Source organism: Notamacropus eugenii, chromosome 3 (assembly GCF_028372415.1).
Source record: "Notamacropus eugenii isolate mMacEug1 chromosome 3, mMacEug1.pri_v2, whole genome shotgun sequence".
Classification (NCBI taxonomy): Eukaryota; Metazoa; Chordata; class Mammalia; order Diprotodontia; family Macropodidae; genus Notamacropus; species Notamacropus eugenii.
Window position 1 is genome coordinate 151,797,909 of NC_092874.1, and position 14,552 is coordinate 151,812,460.

At 41.6% G+C, this 14,552-nt stretch overlaps 1 protein-coding gene across 4 annotated transcripts in view; it reads left to right on the plus strand.

Annotated features, from left to right (window-relative positions):
- The first annotated feature begins 11,876 nt into the window (after nucleotides 1-11,876).
- ORC5 (origin recognition complex subunit 5) overlaps nucleotides 11,877-14,552 on the plus strand; it is a 94,120-nt gene continuing 91,444 nt past the window's right edge. Inside the window, exons 1-2 of one of the 4 annotated variants that reach the window (XM_072653133.1) lie at nucleotides 12,073-12,350; nucleotides 13,649-13,775. Coding sequence is in view for 2 of the 4 variants with exons in the window: in XM_072653131.1 (XP_072509232.1) it covers nucleotides 12,279-12,350 (72 nt within the window). In the remaining 2 variants the exon portion in view is untranslated. Of the gene's footprint in view, nucleotides 12,351-13,648; nucleotides 13,776-14,552 lie in introns of all 4 variants that reach the window. The other 3 variants (XM_072653132.1, XM_072653131.1, XM_072653129.1) reach the window with 3 other exon arrangements.

The following is a 14,552-nucleotide window of genomic DNA, read 5'->3' on the forward strand; positions in this document are numbered from 1 at the left end:
AGAGAATGTAGTACAGGGGTGGGGAATTTGCAGCCTTAACGCCACAAGTGGCCTCCTAGGTCCTTAAGTGCAGACTTTTTTACTTAATCCAAGTTTTACAGAACACAATTTCATATTTTTATTATTATATTTTTGTTCATTTTCTATATTTTTAATTTTATTTTTTAATGAATGTATTTAAAATACCAAAGAATAAAATAAGTTTCAACAAAATAATTCAAGTTCTCGTCACCTCTTACCCAGACTATTGAAATAGCTTTTTAATTTGATGTCTCTGCTTCAAGTCTCTCCCCACTACACTGCATCCTCCACTCAGCTGTCCAAGTAACTTTTCTAAAATGTAGATCTGACCATGCCAACCCTTAACTCTATATTGACTGATGCATACTGACTGATAGAATTAGAACATTAGTAAGCCATGAGGGCTAAATTGAAGGCTGCTATGCTCATTATTTAGTTCTAACTTCCCCTTTCTGACTGGGGCAGCTAAGTGGTGCAGAGGATAGAGTACCAGTGCAGGAGTCAGGAGGACCTGAGTTCAAATCTCACCTCAGACACTTGACACTCACTAGTTGTGTGACCTTGGGCAAGTCACTTAACCCCAATTGCCGCATCCTGGGTCATCTCTAGTCATCCTGATGAATATCTGGTCACTGGATTCAGAAGGCTCTGGAGGAGAAGTGAGTTTGGTGACCTGCACAGCCCTCCCTCCCTCACTCAAAGCAAAGTCAAGTGCAAGTCATGTCATTATTTCTCTGATGGCATGATCTTCTTTCACAACGAAGGATGAACACACACACAACTGCATGAGGCTGGTGGCAAGAGGGGTTGAGTACGCTAGTCTTAGCAGTTTTTGACAACGGTGCACTGTGTTTCTGTTTGAAGTAGAATGTGAATAGTTGCATAGCTCAACAGTATTTTTAAATTCTGTCTGGCGGAGTAGAAAGACACACATATGCTAGCTCCAAACCCACAACCCATAAAATATCTGTAAAAAAGAACTCCCAACAAATTCTGGAGCAGCAGAAGCCACAGAACAATGAAGCAGACGAGATTTCTGTTCCAGAGAGCCCTGAAAACCTCTCGCAAAAGGTCCTTCGCGCTGTGGACCCGGAGCCGAGCCCAGCCCTGCCTTGGCTGTGCGGCACTGAGAGGAGCAGATCCAAGCAGGCTTCAGGGATGGGATCTCCAGCAGCCGCGCGGGTCCCTCCACCAACGGGCCCCAAAAGTTGGTGAGAGGGTCTTCTCGGCTTGCTGAGAGGTGAGTGGGATGCCCTCATAACTCAGGGCCCCTCAGGAGGCAGCAGCAGAGGCGGCAGCAGACCTGGGCTCCCCAAGCAGGCAGGAGCCTGGATCCATCCTTGAAGGTCTCTGCATAAACCCCCTGAGGGAACTGAGCCTGTGAGGCAGCCCTGCCCCCACCTGAGCACCTGAACTTTATCTCACACTGAATAGCAGCCTCGCCCCTGCCCAAAGCCCTGAGGTTGGGAAGCAGCATTTGAATCTCAGACCCCAAGCTGGCTGGGCAGATCTGGAGGCAAAGTGGGTATGAAGAGAATATTCAGAAGTCAAGTCACTGGCTTGGAAAATGCCCAGAAAAGGGAAAAGAAATAAGACTATAGAAGGTTACTTTCTTGGTGAACAGGTATTTCCTCCCTTCCTTTCTGATGAGGAAGAACAATGCTTACCATCAGACAAAGACACAGAAGTCAAGGCTTCTGTATCCCAGCCCACTCAATAGGCTCAGGCCATGGAAGAGCTCAAAAAGGATTTTGAAAATCAAGTTAGAGAGGTGGAGGAAAAACTGGGAAGAGAAATGAGAGAGATGCAAGCAAAGCATGAAAAACAAGTAAACACCCTGCTAAAGGAGACCCAAAAAAATGCTGAAGAAAATAACACCTTGAAAAATAGGCTAACTCAATTGGCAAAAGAGCTTCAAAAAGCCAATGAGGAGAAGAATGCTTTCAAAAGTAGAATTAGCCAAATGGAAAAGGAGGTTCAAAAGCTCACTGAAGAAAATAGTTCTTTCAAAATTAGAATGGAACAGATGGAGGCTAATGACTTTATGAGAAACCAAGAAATCACAAAACAAAACCAAAAGAATGAAAAAATGGAAGATAATGTGAAATATCTCATTGGAAAAACAACTGACCTGGAAAATAGATCCAGGAGAGACAATTTAAAAATTATGGGACTACCTGAAAGCCATGATCAAAAAGAGAGCCTAGACATCATCTTTCATGAAATTATCAAGGAAAACTGCCCTGAGATTCTAGAACCAGAGGGCAAAATAAGTATTCAAGGAATCCACAGATCACTGTCTGAAAGAGATCCAAAAAGAGAAACTCCTAGGAACATTGTGGCCAAATTCCAGAGTTCCCTGGTCAAGGAGAAAACATTGGAAGCAGTTAGAAAGAAACAATTCAAGTATTGTGGAAATACAATCAGGATAACACAAGATCTAGCAGCTTCCACATTAAGGGATCGAAGGGTGTGGAATAGGATATTCCAGAAGTCAAAGGTGTTGGGATTGGAAGCTCAATTCCGTGTGGACAGTCTCGGGCGGGTAAAGGTGGGAGCTTCTAAATCTTAGAGCTCTCACGAGACCCCCCCAGGAAACGGCAGGGAATCGAGGTGAACCGAGCTATCTCGAGTAATTCCGCCTCTTCCCGTGAGAAACGTGATGGGAGAGAGCTCTCCCCGCCCTCGAGATTGTCCCGGATCTGGGCACACCTAGTTACCTAACAGCATGGTATTCAGATGCAAACTATGCGGCTGAAGGTTAAGTAGGATTGAGGAAGCCTGAAAGCTCTCTTAGCATGTGAGGAGCCAAGAAGACAGTAGGCTCTGCTTCTCTTCTTTCCTCTCTCCCCTCCCCCTCTCTCCCCACTTGTACTTCTACTTCCAATCCCTTAAGATCCTAGCCTCCTTAGGAAATCTCCCCCTCTTCCTCCTAAGGAAGACCCCCCTGCACTTGTAACCGAGACCCTGAAATAAAGCTCAACCCTTGTTCGACTCTGGAACGTCCTTTCTCTCATATGAGCATCCGGCGTGGCCAGCCGAAGACCTCGGAGGTGAGGTAAGAAAGACTCGGGTAGCCCACAGGCCTCTAGGCCTGGCAAAAGGAACTAGGACTAAAACCAAGAATCACCTACCCAGCAAAACTGAGTATAATACTTCAGGGGAAAAATTGGTCTTTCAATGAAATAGAGGACTTTCAAGCATTCTTGATGAAAAGACCAGAGCTGAAAAGAAAATTTGACTTTCAAACACAAGAATGAAGAGAAGCATGAAAAGGTAAACAGCAAAGAGAAGTCATAAGGGACTTACAAAAGTGGAACTGTTTACATTCCTACATGGAAAGACAATATTTGTAACTCCTGAAACATTTCAGTATCTGGGTACTGGGTGGGAGTACACACACACACACGCACACGCACACGCACACACACAGAGACAGAGTGCACAGAGTGAATTGAAGAGGATGGGATCATATCTTAAAAAAATGAAATCAAGCAGTGAGATAGAAATATATTGGGAGGAGAAAGGGAGAAATGGAATGGGGCAAATTATCTCTCATAAAAAAGGCAAGCAAAAGACTTATTAGTGGAGGGATAAAGAGGGGAGGTGAGAGAAAAACATGAAGTTTACTCTCATCACATTCCACTAAAGGAAGGAATAAAATGCACACTCATTTTGGTATGAAAACCTATCTTATAATACAGGAAAGTGGGGGATAAGGGGATAAGCAGGGTGGGGGGGGATGATGGAAGGGAGGGCATGGGAAGGAGGGAGCAATTTGAGGTTAACACTCATGGGGAGGGACAGAATCAAAAGAGAGAATAGAAGTAATGGGGGACAGGATAGGATAGAGGGAAATATAGTTAGTCTTATACAACACGACTATTATGGAAATCATTTGCAAAACTACACAGATTTGGCCTATATTGAATTGCTTGCCTTCCAAAGGGAAGGGGTGGGGAGGGAGGGAGGAAAAGAAGTTGGAACTCAAAGTTTTAGGAACAACTGTCAAGTACTGTTCTTGCCACTGGGAAATAAGAAATACAGGTAAAAGGGTATAGAAAGTTATTTGGCCCTACAGGACAAAAGAGAAGATGGAGACAAGGGCAGAGAGGGATGACAGAAGAGAGAGCAGATTGGTCATAGGGGCAATTAGAATGCTCGGTGTTTTGGGGTGGGGGGAGGGGACAAAAAGGGAGAAAATTTGGAACCCAAAATTTTGTGAAAATGAATGTTAAAAGTTAAATAAATAAATAAGAATCTAAAATAAAAATAAAATAAATTCTGTCTGTTTAACAGCCCATCATGTCAAAGAAGACCAAGAGAATTCTGAAGGAAGAAAATATGTTTTAATGAGGATTGGGAATGGCAATATTATCTTGTTTCTACTAAAGATAAGATGATTTGTTTGTTTTGTGATATTGCAATATCAACAGTAAAGAAATCCAGTGTTCATCAGCATTACATCACTCATAAGGACCACAAATATTTTAAACGAGAGAAAGGAATGAAAGTTTGTATTGCAGAAATGAAAAGTGAAAATCAAAAGTAAAGACAATTCTTTCAAGAAGCAATAAGAACTGGAAATAATGCCACTGAAACAATTTATAAAGTAGCTTATATACTCAGGAAAAAAGGGAAGCCATTCAGTGATGCAGAAATTGTGAAAGAATGCACTGTTGAAGTCGTAAGATGCTTAGACCTCAATAACTTTCAAAGTATAAACAACTGCCTCTTTCAAGAACCATAACTGATTGGCAACATGAATTAGCCTTCAGCTTAACAGAACAACTTCATCCAATACTTCAAAAGGAAAATATATATTATCCTATGGTGCTGAATGAATCAACTGATACTACTGACTTGGCACAGGTTTTATACTTCATCTGGGTTATAACAGAAGATTTTCTTTGCTATGAAAAATTACTGACACTCTTGCAAACAGAACATGGGGAATAGATATCTTTAACAACTTTCAAGACAAATGTTGTGAAATTGGACTGGATTTGGTGTATTTAGTGAGTGTACATACAGATGGTGCACCTTCCATGTGCATGAAAGGAAAACATGAAGGGTTTATTGCACAGATAAAAAGAAGTATTAACGGGTTCAGATGCTCTCATTTCTTTTCATTGTATCTTGCATCAGCAAAAATCTCTGTGCTAAAGCTACTATTTTAAATGACACTTTGAAACAAGTTATAAGTATTGTTAACTATATTCGTGCAAATGGAACACAGCGTTGTCAGTTTTGTAACATGCTAAAGTTGAATGACAAAGTATTCAGTGTGGATTTGCCACACTCAAGTTACTAAGTATTTGATTTTCAAGTACTGTAATAAGTGCTGAGGATATAAAGAAAAGCAAAAACATCCCCTGTCTTCAAGGAGTTCATATGTTAATGGAGGAGACAAATAAATAACTAGGTAAAAATAAGACATATACAGGACAGGAAGTAATCCAAGAGGGGAAGGTATTAGTAGCTGGAGAGACTGGTTAAGACCTTCTGGAGAAGGCACAATTGAGCTAAGTCTTGAAGGAAGCCATGATAACCCAGACATGGAGGAGAGCTAATATAAAGGTACAGAGATGAAAGATGGTGTGTCTTGTGCTAGCAGCAAGTAGATCAGGGCAGCTAGATCATAGAGTATTTGGAGGGGAGTAAAGTGTAAAACTGGAAAGGTAGGAAGGGATGAGGCAATGAAATATTTAAATGACAAACATAAGACTTTATGTTCATTGAGCTTGAGGTGGACATGGTCAGATCTACACTTTAGAATAAAGTTACTTGGACAGCTGAGTGGAGGATGTATTGTAGTGGGGAGAGACCTGAAGCAGAAACATCAATTAAAAAGCTACTGCAATAGTCTGGGTAAGAGATGATGAGAACTTGAACTAGAACATTACCTATGTGATTAGACAGAAGGGAATGTATATAAAAATAATAGTAGTAATTGGCATTTATATAGTGCCTTAAGGTTTGAAAATTGCTTTATATAACGCATTTGATTCTAATAAGAATCCTGGGAAGTAGATTATATTATTATCCCCATTTTACAGATGAAGAAATTGAAATAGAGGTGTGGCTTGGCCAAGGTCACACAGATATATGTTTGAGGCAGATTTTGAGGCAGGTCTTCCTGACGCCAAGTCCTGCATTCTATCCACTCTGCCACCCATTTGTCTATATGAGAGATTTTAGGAAGTTATGAACAATGAGATTTGGCAGTTGAGTGGATATGTGGGATGAGAATATGGAGCTGAGGGTGAGACCAGGAAGGCAAGTCTGGGTATTTGACAGAACTGTAGTGCTCTTGACAGTAATAGGAAAATTTGAAAAAGGGGAGAGTTTGGTGGTGAGGAGAGACATGAGTTCCATTTTGGACATGTGAGTTTGAGATGTCTGTGGGATATCCCATTTAAGATATCCAAGAGACAGCTGGTGATGTAGGACCAGAACTCAGGAGGGGGATTAAGGCTGGCTATAGAGATCTGAGAACCATTTACATAGAAATAATTGAATCTGTGGGACCTGATGAGATCAACAAGAAAGAACATAGGGGGAAATAGGGGACCAAAGCAGAGCTTTGGGAGACACCAGTGGGCATGACCTAGATGAAGATTCAGAATAAGAGTTTGAGAAGGAGTAGTCAGGTAGAAGGAAAAAGCAGTGTTGTTTTTAAAAAAGCAGTTCTATAAAAACCTAATAAAGATACTTAGGGGAACAGAATGATCAACAGTATAAAATGCAAAAGGTCAAAAAAGATGAGACCTGATAAGGGGCCATTAAAGTGACAATTAAGGAATCACTGGTAACATTGGAGAGGGCCATTTTTAGTTGAATAATTAGGTCTGATGCCAGACAGAGAATGCTATCTGTGAAGTGCAACAGTGCTAGAAGTGAGGAGAGAGGAAGTAGAGACACCTGGTATAGAAAAATTTTTCAAGTACAGTTGATAAGGGGAGGAGAGATATAGGATGATTGTTAATAGATAGAATTAAATGAGAATTTGTTAAGAATGTGGGAAACATGGGCATATTTGTATGCAACAAGAGTAAGTAGAGAAAGAATGAAATTAAAAGAAAGTAAGGATAATAGTGGAGGCAATTTACTGGGAAAGACTACAGGGGATAAGAATCTAGAGTGCTTATAAAGAGGCATTAACCTTGGCAAGAAGGGCTACCTTTTCATTTGAGAGCAAGGTGAACAAGAGAATTGGTGAACATGTCTGAATGATGTGATAAGGGGAGAAAAAGGAGGAGTATTCCTTGATTGGTCAATTTTTTTCAGTGAAGTATGAGGGCAGGTCCTTAGCTGAGTGACTGTGGGGAAAGGCTAACATGGAAAGCTAATAGTTGGAAATACCTGCTGTAGAGATAATCAAAGGGATATTGAAGAGAGTATAATCTTTAAAAAAAAAAAAAAGTGCAAACTTCCTGAAGAAATTACTTGCTTTTCCAAAGGATTATATTTTTGGGGGGGTGTTCATTAATACATCTAAACTGTCAATTTAAATCTAAATAGATTTCACTCATCTTAATAGATACCAGTAAGAAATTAAATAACTTTGACACAATGTGTCAAATAAGAGTTTAATAGCTATAAAATATTGTTAGTAATAAGACTTGATTTCATAATATTCTTTTTTTATTTTTAATTTTTTAAGATATCCAGTTTGGAGATACAGGGGCATGCAGAGGCCCAGTCCAATTGTGATTAGCACAGGAACTTTGACCTGTTCAGTTTTCAATCTGGGCTAGTTTACCTCTCCTTCAGCAACCCTTTCTATTAATGAAAAGCTCACCATATTAATGCCAAACTTAACCCTATGGCTCAGCTTACTGTACCTCAGACTTCATAAGCTCAAGACAGTCAGGAGTCTCAACCTCCTGGGCAGCAGAATTTATAGCAGCCTTCCACCTTCTCCCAGTCAGTCATAACATTATTTTTTTTTAAAATTAAATTTTTAATTTTATTAAAATTAAATAAATTAAATTTTATTTTATTAAATTTATTTATTAAAATTATTAAATTTAATTATAAATTAAAATTAAAATAAATTCAATTTATTTTATTTTCAGTTCCAAATTCTTTTTTATTTCCCCTTCTACCTGTTGAGAAGGCATGGAAAAACAAAGGTCATTACAAATATGTATAGTTATGAAAAACAAAATCCACAATTAGCAATGCTTCATACCCTTCCAAAAAAAAGAAAACATGCTTCAATCTATACTGAGACAAAGATCTCTTGCTTTCTGTAGGTGGAGAGCATGTCTCATCAGGAGTCCTTTGGAATTATGGTTGGTCACTGTGTTGAGTTTCTAAGTTGATTATCTTTAGAATATTGTTGTTATTATATAAATTGTTCTGGTTCTGTTCACTTCACTTTACATCAGTTCCTACAGATCTTCTCCTTCATCATTTCTTACAAAACAGTAGTATTCCATTCTATTCATATACCTTAAGTTGTTTAGGCATTCCCCAATTGATGGGCAACTTCTCAGCTTCCAATTTTTTGCTACCACTAAAAGAGCTAAAATATATTTATACATATGGGTGCTTTTCCTTTCTTTGATTTCTTGGGGATATATGGTCATACATACAAAGTTGATGTCAATGACTCATCATCAGTAAGACCTAGATAGTAAGACTTCAGATAGAATAAATGCTTCTAGAAAGCAGGGGCTATTTCTTTGTTTTTGTTCCCTCCCTCTCCTGTATCTCTGGGGCAGCTAGGTGGTGCAGTGGATAGAGCACCAGTGCAGGAGGTCAGGAGGACCTGAGTTCAAATCTCATCTCAGACACTTGACACTCACTAGCTGTGTGACCTTGGGCAAGTCACTTAACCTCAGTTGCCTCATCCTGAGCCACCTCCAGTCATCCTGATGAATATCTGGTCACTGGATTCAGATGGCTCTGGAAGAGAAGTGAGGCTGGTGACCTGCGCAGCCCTCCCTCACTCAAAGCAAAGTCAATACAAGTCATGTCATTATTTCTCTGATGGCATGGTCTTCTTTGTCAACAAAGGACGAACACACATTTCCTGTATCTCCAGTGTCTAGCATGGTGTTTGACAAAGGAGCTTAATAAATACTTACTGAAGTGAGTTTTAGCAATGGTAGTGGATTAAATATAATTTTAGGCATACTAATACTTGCCCATATAATCAAGAACACACTACAAATCAATATTAGAATATTTTGTTATTGCAAAGAACAAATTATATTCAAATCAAAGCTCATGTAATTTACTGAGAATGGGTTAAAGAGTAAAGTGCCTTAGGTTTGGAATAAGGTATTTAACTCTCTGCTATGATGTGAGACCTTTAAGTAATTAATTTTTCTTAGCCAAAGCAATTATGGAAAAAACCACAGCTGGGGCCAAGTTTCCTCAAAAATAAAATGTAGTTATTCCTCTACCTTCTTTTTTGGGGGATTAGTAATCTCATCTCTGGATTCAGCTGTTTTATAGCCTCTTTAATGTCTTCCTTGCATGCTTACACCAATGATAATGATAGCTATCACTTATAGTGTTATAAGGACTGTGGAGAGTTTTTCATATATTCTCTCATTTGATTCCCATCACACCCCTATGAGATAGGTGTTATCACCTCCATTTTACAGATGGAGAAGCTAAGGCTCAGTGATTTACTCTGGGTCACACAATCTGTTACAGGCAAGCTGTGAAGCTAAACTACTTAATATGGTCATTCAAATTTGATTCCTCTGAACTACTGCTAGTCTTTTAAAAATTATGCCAACAACTTTGTTCATCTTGATCCATAAAATTGTTATTTTACCAGCCCTAGTAAGTCATCTATCTCTTGACAGAGAAATGATGCTCAAAATGAAGAATGAGAAGTATTTTTGGCCAATTGCTTGACTATGAATATGTGACAAGGGTTGTTTTTTGCTTGCTTTTTAAAATTTTTGTCTGTGTAACTGGACAGGGGTAGAAGGGAGGCAATTAATTCCCTGTTTTTTTCACTGGTGGTTCTCCCCATGCCTAAAATGCTCTTTCCTCACCATTTAGTACAGTATTGGCTTCCTTGTGCTCCATCAAGTTCAAATCCCATCTACCTTCTGCAAGTCACCTTCCCCCCACACTACTATTGCTTCCCCCCTCCCCCAACGTTTACCTACTGTGAATGGAATTATGATTTTCTTATTAAATGATATAAGTATAATGAATATACCCACAGATCAGATTTTTCAGAATTGTTTTTTCTAGCTTGTGAGTCAGATGCTCACAATGCAGCTTGAAATGATCAATCAAACCTTGACAGTGCTCACAATCACTGGCATTCTTGTGCCTGTGTACGTAAAGTGAAGGGAATCAAACACTGTAGAACCTGTTTGAGCCTCAGAGAACTCTGGTTCTGTGACCTACTAAGGAATGATCCCCAAAGTCTTGAGATCCTCCTACAGACTCCAGAATCGTAGTATTGTCTTCCACTGGTGGGCTTGTTATGGAAAACCACATGAGAAATGATTGTTTGTAATCTACATTCTCCCCCCCCCCCCTTTATCATGGTGATTTTTATATAATCTCTGTCTTCACTGCAGCAAGGTGGAATTCTGATGAGGAAAACTGGATTTGCAAATCTCTTCCTCAGAATGAAACTAATTAAATGGCTACCTGATTACTGGCACTTTGTCTCTGGCCTGCTGTTTCTTCATTCCCAGGCTAGAGACTGGCCCAGTGAAATCCTGTTATTGCTACCATTAGCTAGACATCTTGTATAACCGTAGTATTTAGCATGTTTTCTCCCTCATTCGTGCCAGGTACATGGTAAGGCCTGATTGTTTGTGTACTGATCTGCTAAATGGGAAAATAATAAAATTAGATTTAAAAATAAAGAAATGAAACATGCATTTATTAATTGCTAACTATATGCCAGGTACCATGTTACATACATAAACACACACAATTTTATATGTAATTTACTAACTCTTCAGGATGCTGTATATACATTCGTACCTTGCGGTGTGTCTGTACACACATATATGGGCTGTATATTGATAACATTTAATATCATTTTTGGACTTTAACATGGGCCAGAGCCTGAATTAATCAATCAGAAGAAGAGCCTGGATCTAACATTCTCCTTGTTCTCTTAGGTAAACTCAGAGAATACCTCTTCTTATGTCAACAAGGCCAGATGGGGCTGACTTAGCATTCTTTATGAGACCCTTAACGCAAGACACTATCTTGAACAATGGGACTTTTTCCATATCTTAATGTTTTGTGGACATATACTATGTTACAGCACGTTAATGGTAAAGAAAACACAGATATGCTGGATAGTCATTTCAGTTGAAACGGTCACCTCTCTTATTTATAACCTATTCAATTAAGAAAACTCCTTTCTCATGGTATAGTCAAACACATAGAAGAGACCACCAATCTGAGGGGCACGGACATCCCTGCTTGTCCGAAAGCAGATTTAAACCTGGGCATTGTGGGATCAGTCGGTCAGAGATGCCCTTCTCGGCCCGTACTGCCAGCTTTAAGGGAACAACCAAAAGTTTGGTTTTGTCACCAAACGTTCAGGTCGACGACATATAAAAGCGCTGTGTGTTTATGTACACACACATGCACGTGTAATTTGTATTTACACATACACACAATTCCTACGTGTGCGTATTCACCCTAGCCCGTCAGAGAAGCCGGGGTCACCATGCATGTCCTGGGGAGCACCAGAGCGCACCACGAACCTTGCCCAGCTCTCTAAAAACCCCGAACGTCAGCTCCACGCGGCAGGATGCCGGCCCCGCCTCTTTTCATCCCGGCGCCGTGGGCGTGGCCACCCGGGCCCGAGGCCTACCTAAGGGAAGCCCCAGCAGGCCCCCTTCGCTGTCCTCCCGCTCAGCCTCCGGATGACCGGGGGAGGATCTGGGCCCTCTCCTTTTTCCTCAGTCTTAGGAGAACCTAGAAAAGCCCGCACAGGCTGCCGGTACCCCAGGAGGGGGCGTCTGAAGCGGCTCCCGGCCCGCGCGCCCTCCCCAAGGACGCCGACCGCCGACGCCGGCGCGGTGACGTCACGACGCCGACGTGCTGGCGTCCGGCCATAAAGGCTGCTGAAGCCCGGGGAGGTTGGACCGGGGCTTTTTAAGCGTCTAGCGGGCGCTCGCTGGGTGTTGAGTTCCCGTCTGTGTCGCGTGCTCTTCTTTTGGCGGGGGGGCGCGGTAAAGGCCGCCCCAGGCGTCCGCTGCTCTTTTCTCCCCGTGGCGGGTTCATCGCCCCCCTCCGCTGCGATGCTTCCTCTGGAGAACGCGGTGCTTTGTCGCGAATCCCAGGTGTCTGCTTTGACGGCCTTGTTTGGAGAGGTACTGTTCCTTAGACGGCTTCCTTAAACGTTACTTTTCAGACCTCGCTTTTGCCTCCTCAGCCGGCGGAGTGAGGGGAGCGCCGGCCTTGAGTCCGGAGCCCCGAGTTCGAGTCTTGCCTGAGACGTCCAGCGGCTCTGTGCCTCTGGGCTCGTGGCTTGGCCTCGCAGCCTCCGTGTTCTCATCTATGGGAGAAAAAAGTGGGGATCAAAGTCCCGGGTCACTGAGGATCGGATGGGGCCGCAGACAGCCCTCTCTGTCCTCTTCCTCGTCCCCCCAGCTCCCCAAAGTGAACATACTCAGATTCTGCGGGGTCTTGCCACAGGTGGACTAGGCTAAGGAAAGAGACTTGTAGAACTTTGAGAAGCCTTGACTTCTGACCAGTGGCCCAAAATGAAGAGCCTGCGGGGCACCGCAGTTTGGCAGAGCACTTTGATGTCTTGAGGGAGGGAGGGTCTGAGCTGGAAGCCCTAGTGGCAGTTTATCATTATCCACAGTCCCCTTGGAAGGTTGAGTTCGTTTGTGGGGGTGTAGCACAAAGCAGCTTGCCCGACACGCGAGGTCTTGGTAAGGGCTGTATTTTTGAGGTGTGCTGTGTTGGCTGGTTCTGGTTTCAGTGAGGTTGTTGGGAAGTTGGGCTTCATGCCTAGCAATCCAGGAGTTTGCTCTCTAAAATCCCTGACAGCTGGTTTGACCATTTCCTACCAGAACGGTTAGGTGAAAGGCCCATTGGCCAGGGAGAAGACTCTTAGGGAGTTTGGAAACATTCTACCGCCCCCAGCAGGTTTCGAAGGAAATAATAATGCCAAGTGAGGCATACTAATATCTCAGATCATATTCTACTTAGAATTTTGTTGTGGTTACTCAAAATGTGGTCATCTTACTTGGTTCACGGAATGTCATATTTGGAAAGGACACTTAAAGGCCCAATATACGCAGTTTCCTCTATATAACATCCACTACTAAATTAGGTTTAGTGAAAAGACTATTGGACTGAGAGCCAAGGAGACCTGGGTTTCATTCTTTGCTCTGCCACTAACAGGGATAACACTGGTCTTCATTTAGCATCTTGGGGCTTCTATTTCTTTAGTTGCAAAAATGATGGTTCTCCAAGGTACCCTTTCCTCTCTGACTTTCAGTTAAACATCTGGTAATAGGTACTTCACTGTATCACAATGCAGCCCATTCTGTTTTGGGATATCTCTAATTGTTCTTTCTTGTATTGAGACAATGTTTTTGTTTGGGGATATCTCTAATTGTTCTTCCTTGTATTGAAACAAAGTTTTCCTCTCTTTAAGAAAGTGAGAATGCTGTAGGACCTTAACCTGAAAGGGCCAGGGTCTCACATTGCATCCTGGGCCATCTCCAGTCGTCCTGATGAATATCAGGCCACTGTATCCAGATGGCTGAGGAGAAGAAAGAGAGGTTGGTGACCATGCACAGTCCTCCCTCACTCAAAGTCAACTGCAAGTCATGTCATCATCTTGATGGCATGGTCCTCTTTGAGAACGAAGGACAAACACAACAATTATCTTTAATGTCCACCCATTGATCCAAGATCTGTCCTGTGGAGCCATGAAGAATAAGTCTGGTCGTTCTTCTGCATGGTAGCCTTTCATAATTTTGTGGACCACCATCCTATCTTTTCTCTAGTCTGGTCATATCTGTTTTCTTTAACTTTTCCTTATATGCAATAATCATCTCACTGTCCTCACTACTCATACCACCATCCTATAGATGTATTCCAGCTTGCCCAGGGTCACAGAGCTAATATACCAGAGGCATGATATGTGTAAAGAGTCATTTCGCATAATGGATAGAGAAAACTTGAGTTCATTCATTCAGTAAACATTTATTAAGTATGTGCCAGGCATTGTGCTACGTGCAGGGGATGCAGAAAGAGGCCAAATAAATAGGAAATAATTAAAAGAGGGAAATCACTAGAATTAAGAGGGAGTAGAGAAGACTTCCTGGAGAAGGCAGGATTTTAGTTGGAACTTAAAGGAAACCAGTGTATTGGCTTAGGAGTTAAAAAAAGCCCTGATGAGGAATCAGGCAAAACAAAGCAAAAATCCCCAAAAAGGTCCCTGTCCTTGAGGAGTTCATGTTGTAGTGCTTAGATATGTCATTACTCCTATGGTTCTCATTCAGCTAGGATACTAACTGAATTACATAGGAAGTGCATAGTAAAGTTATATATGA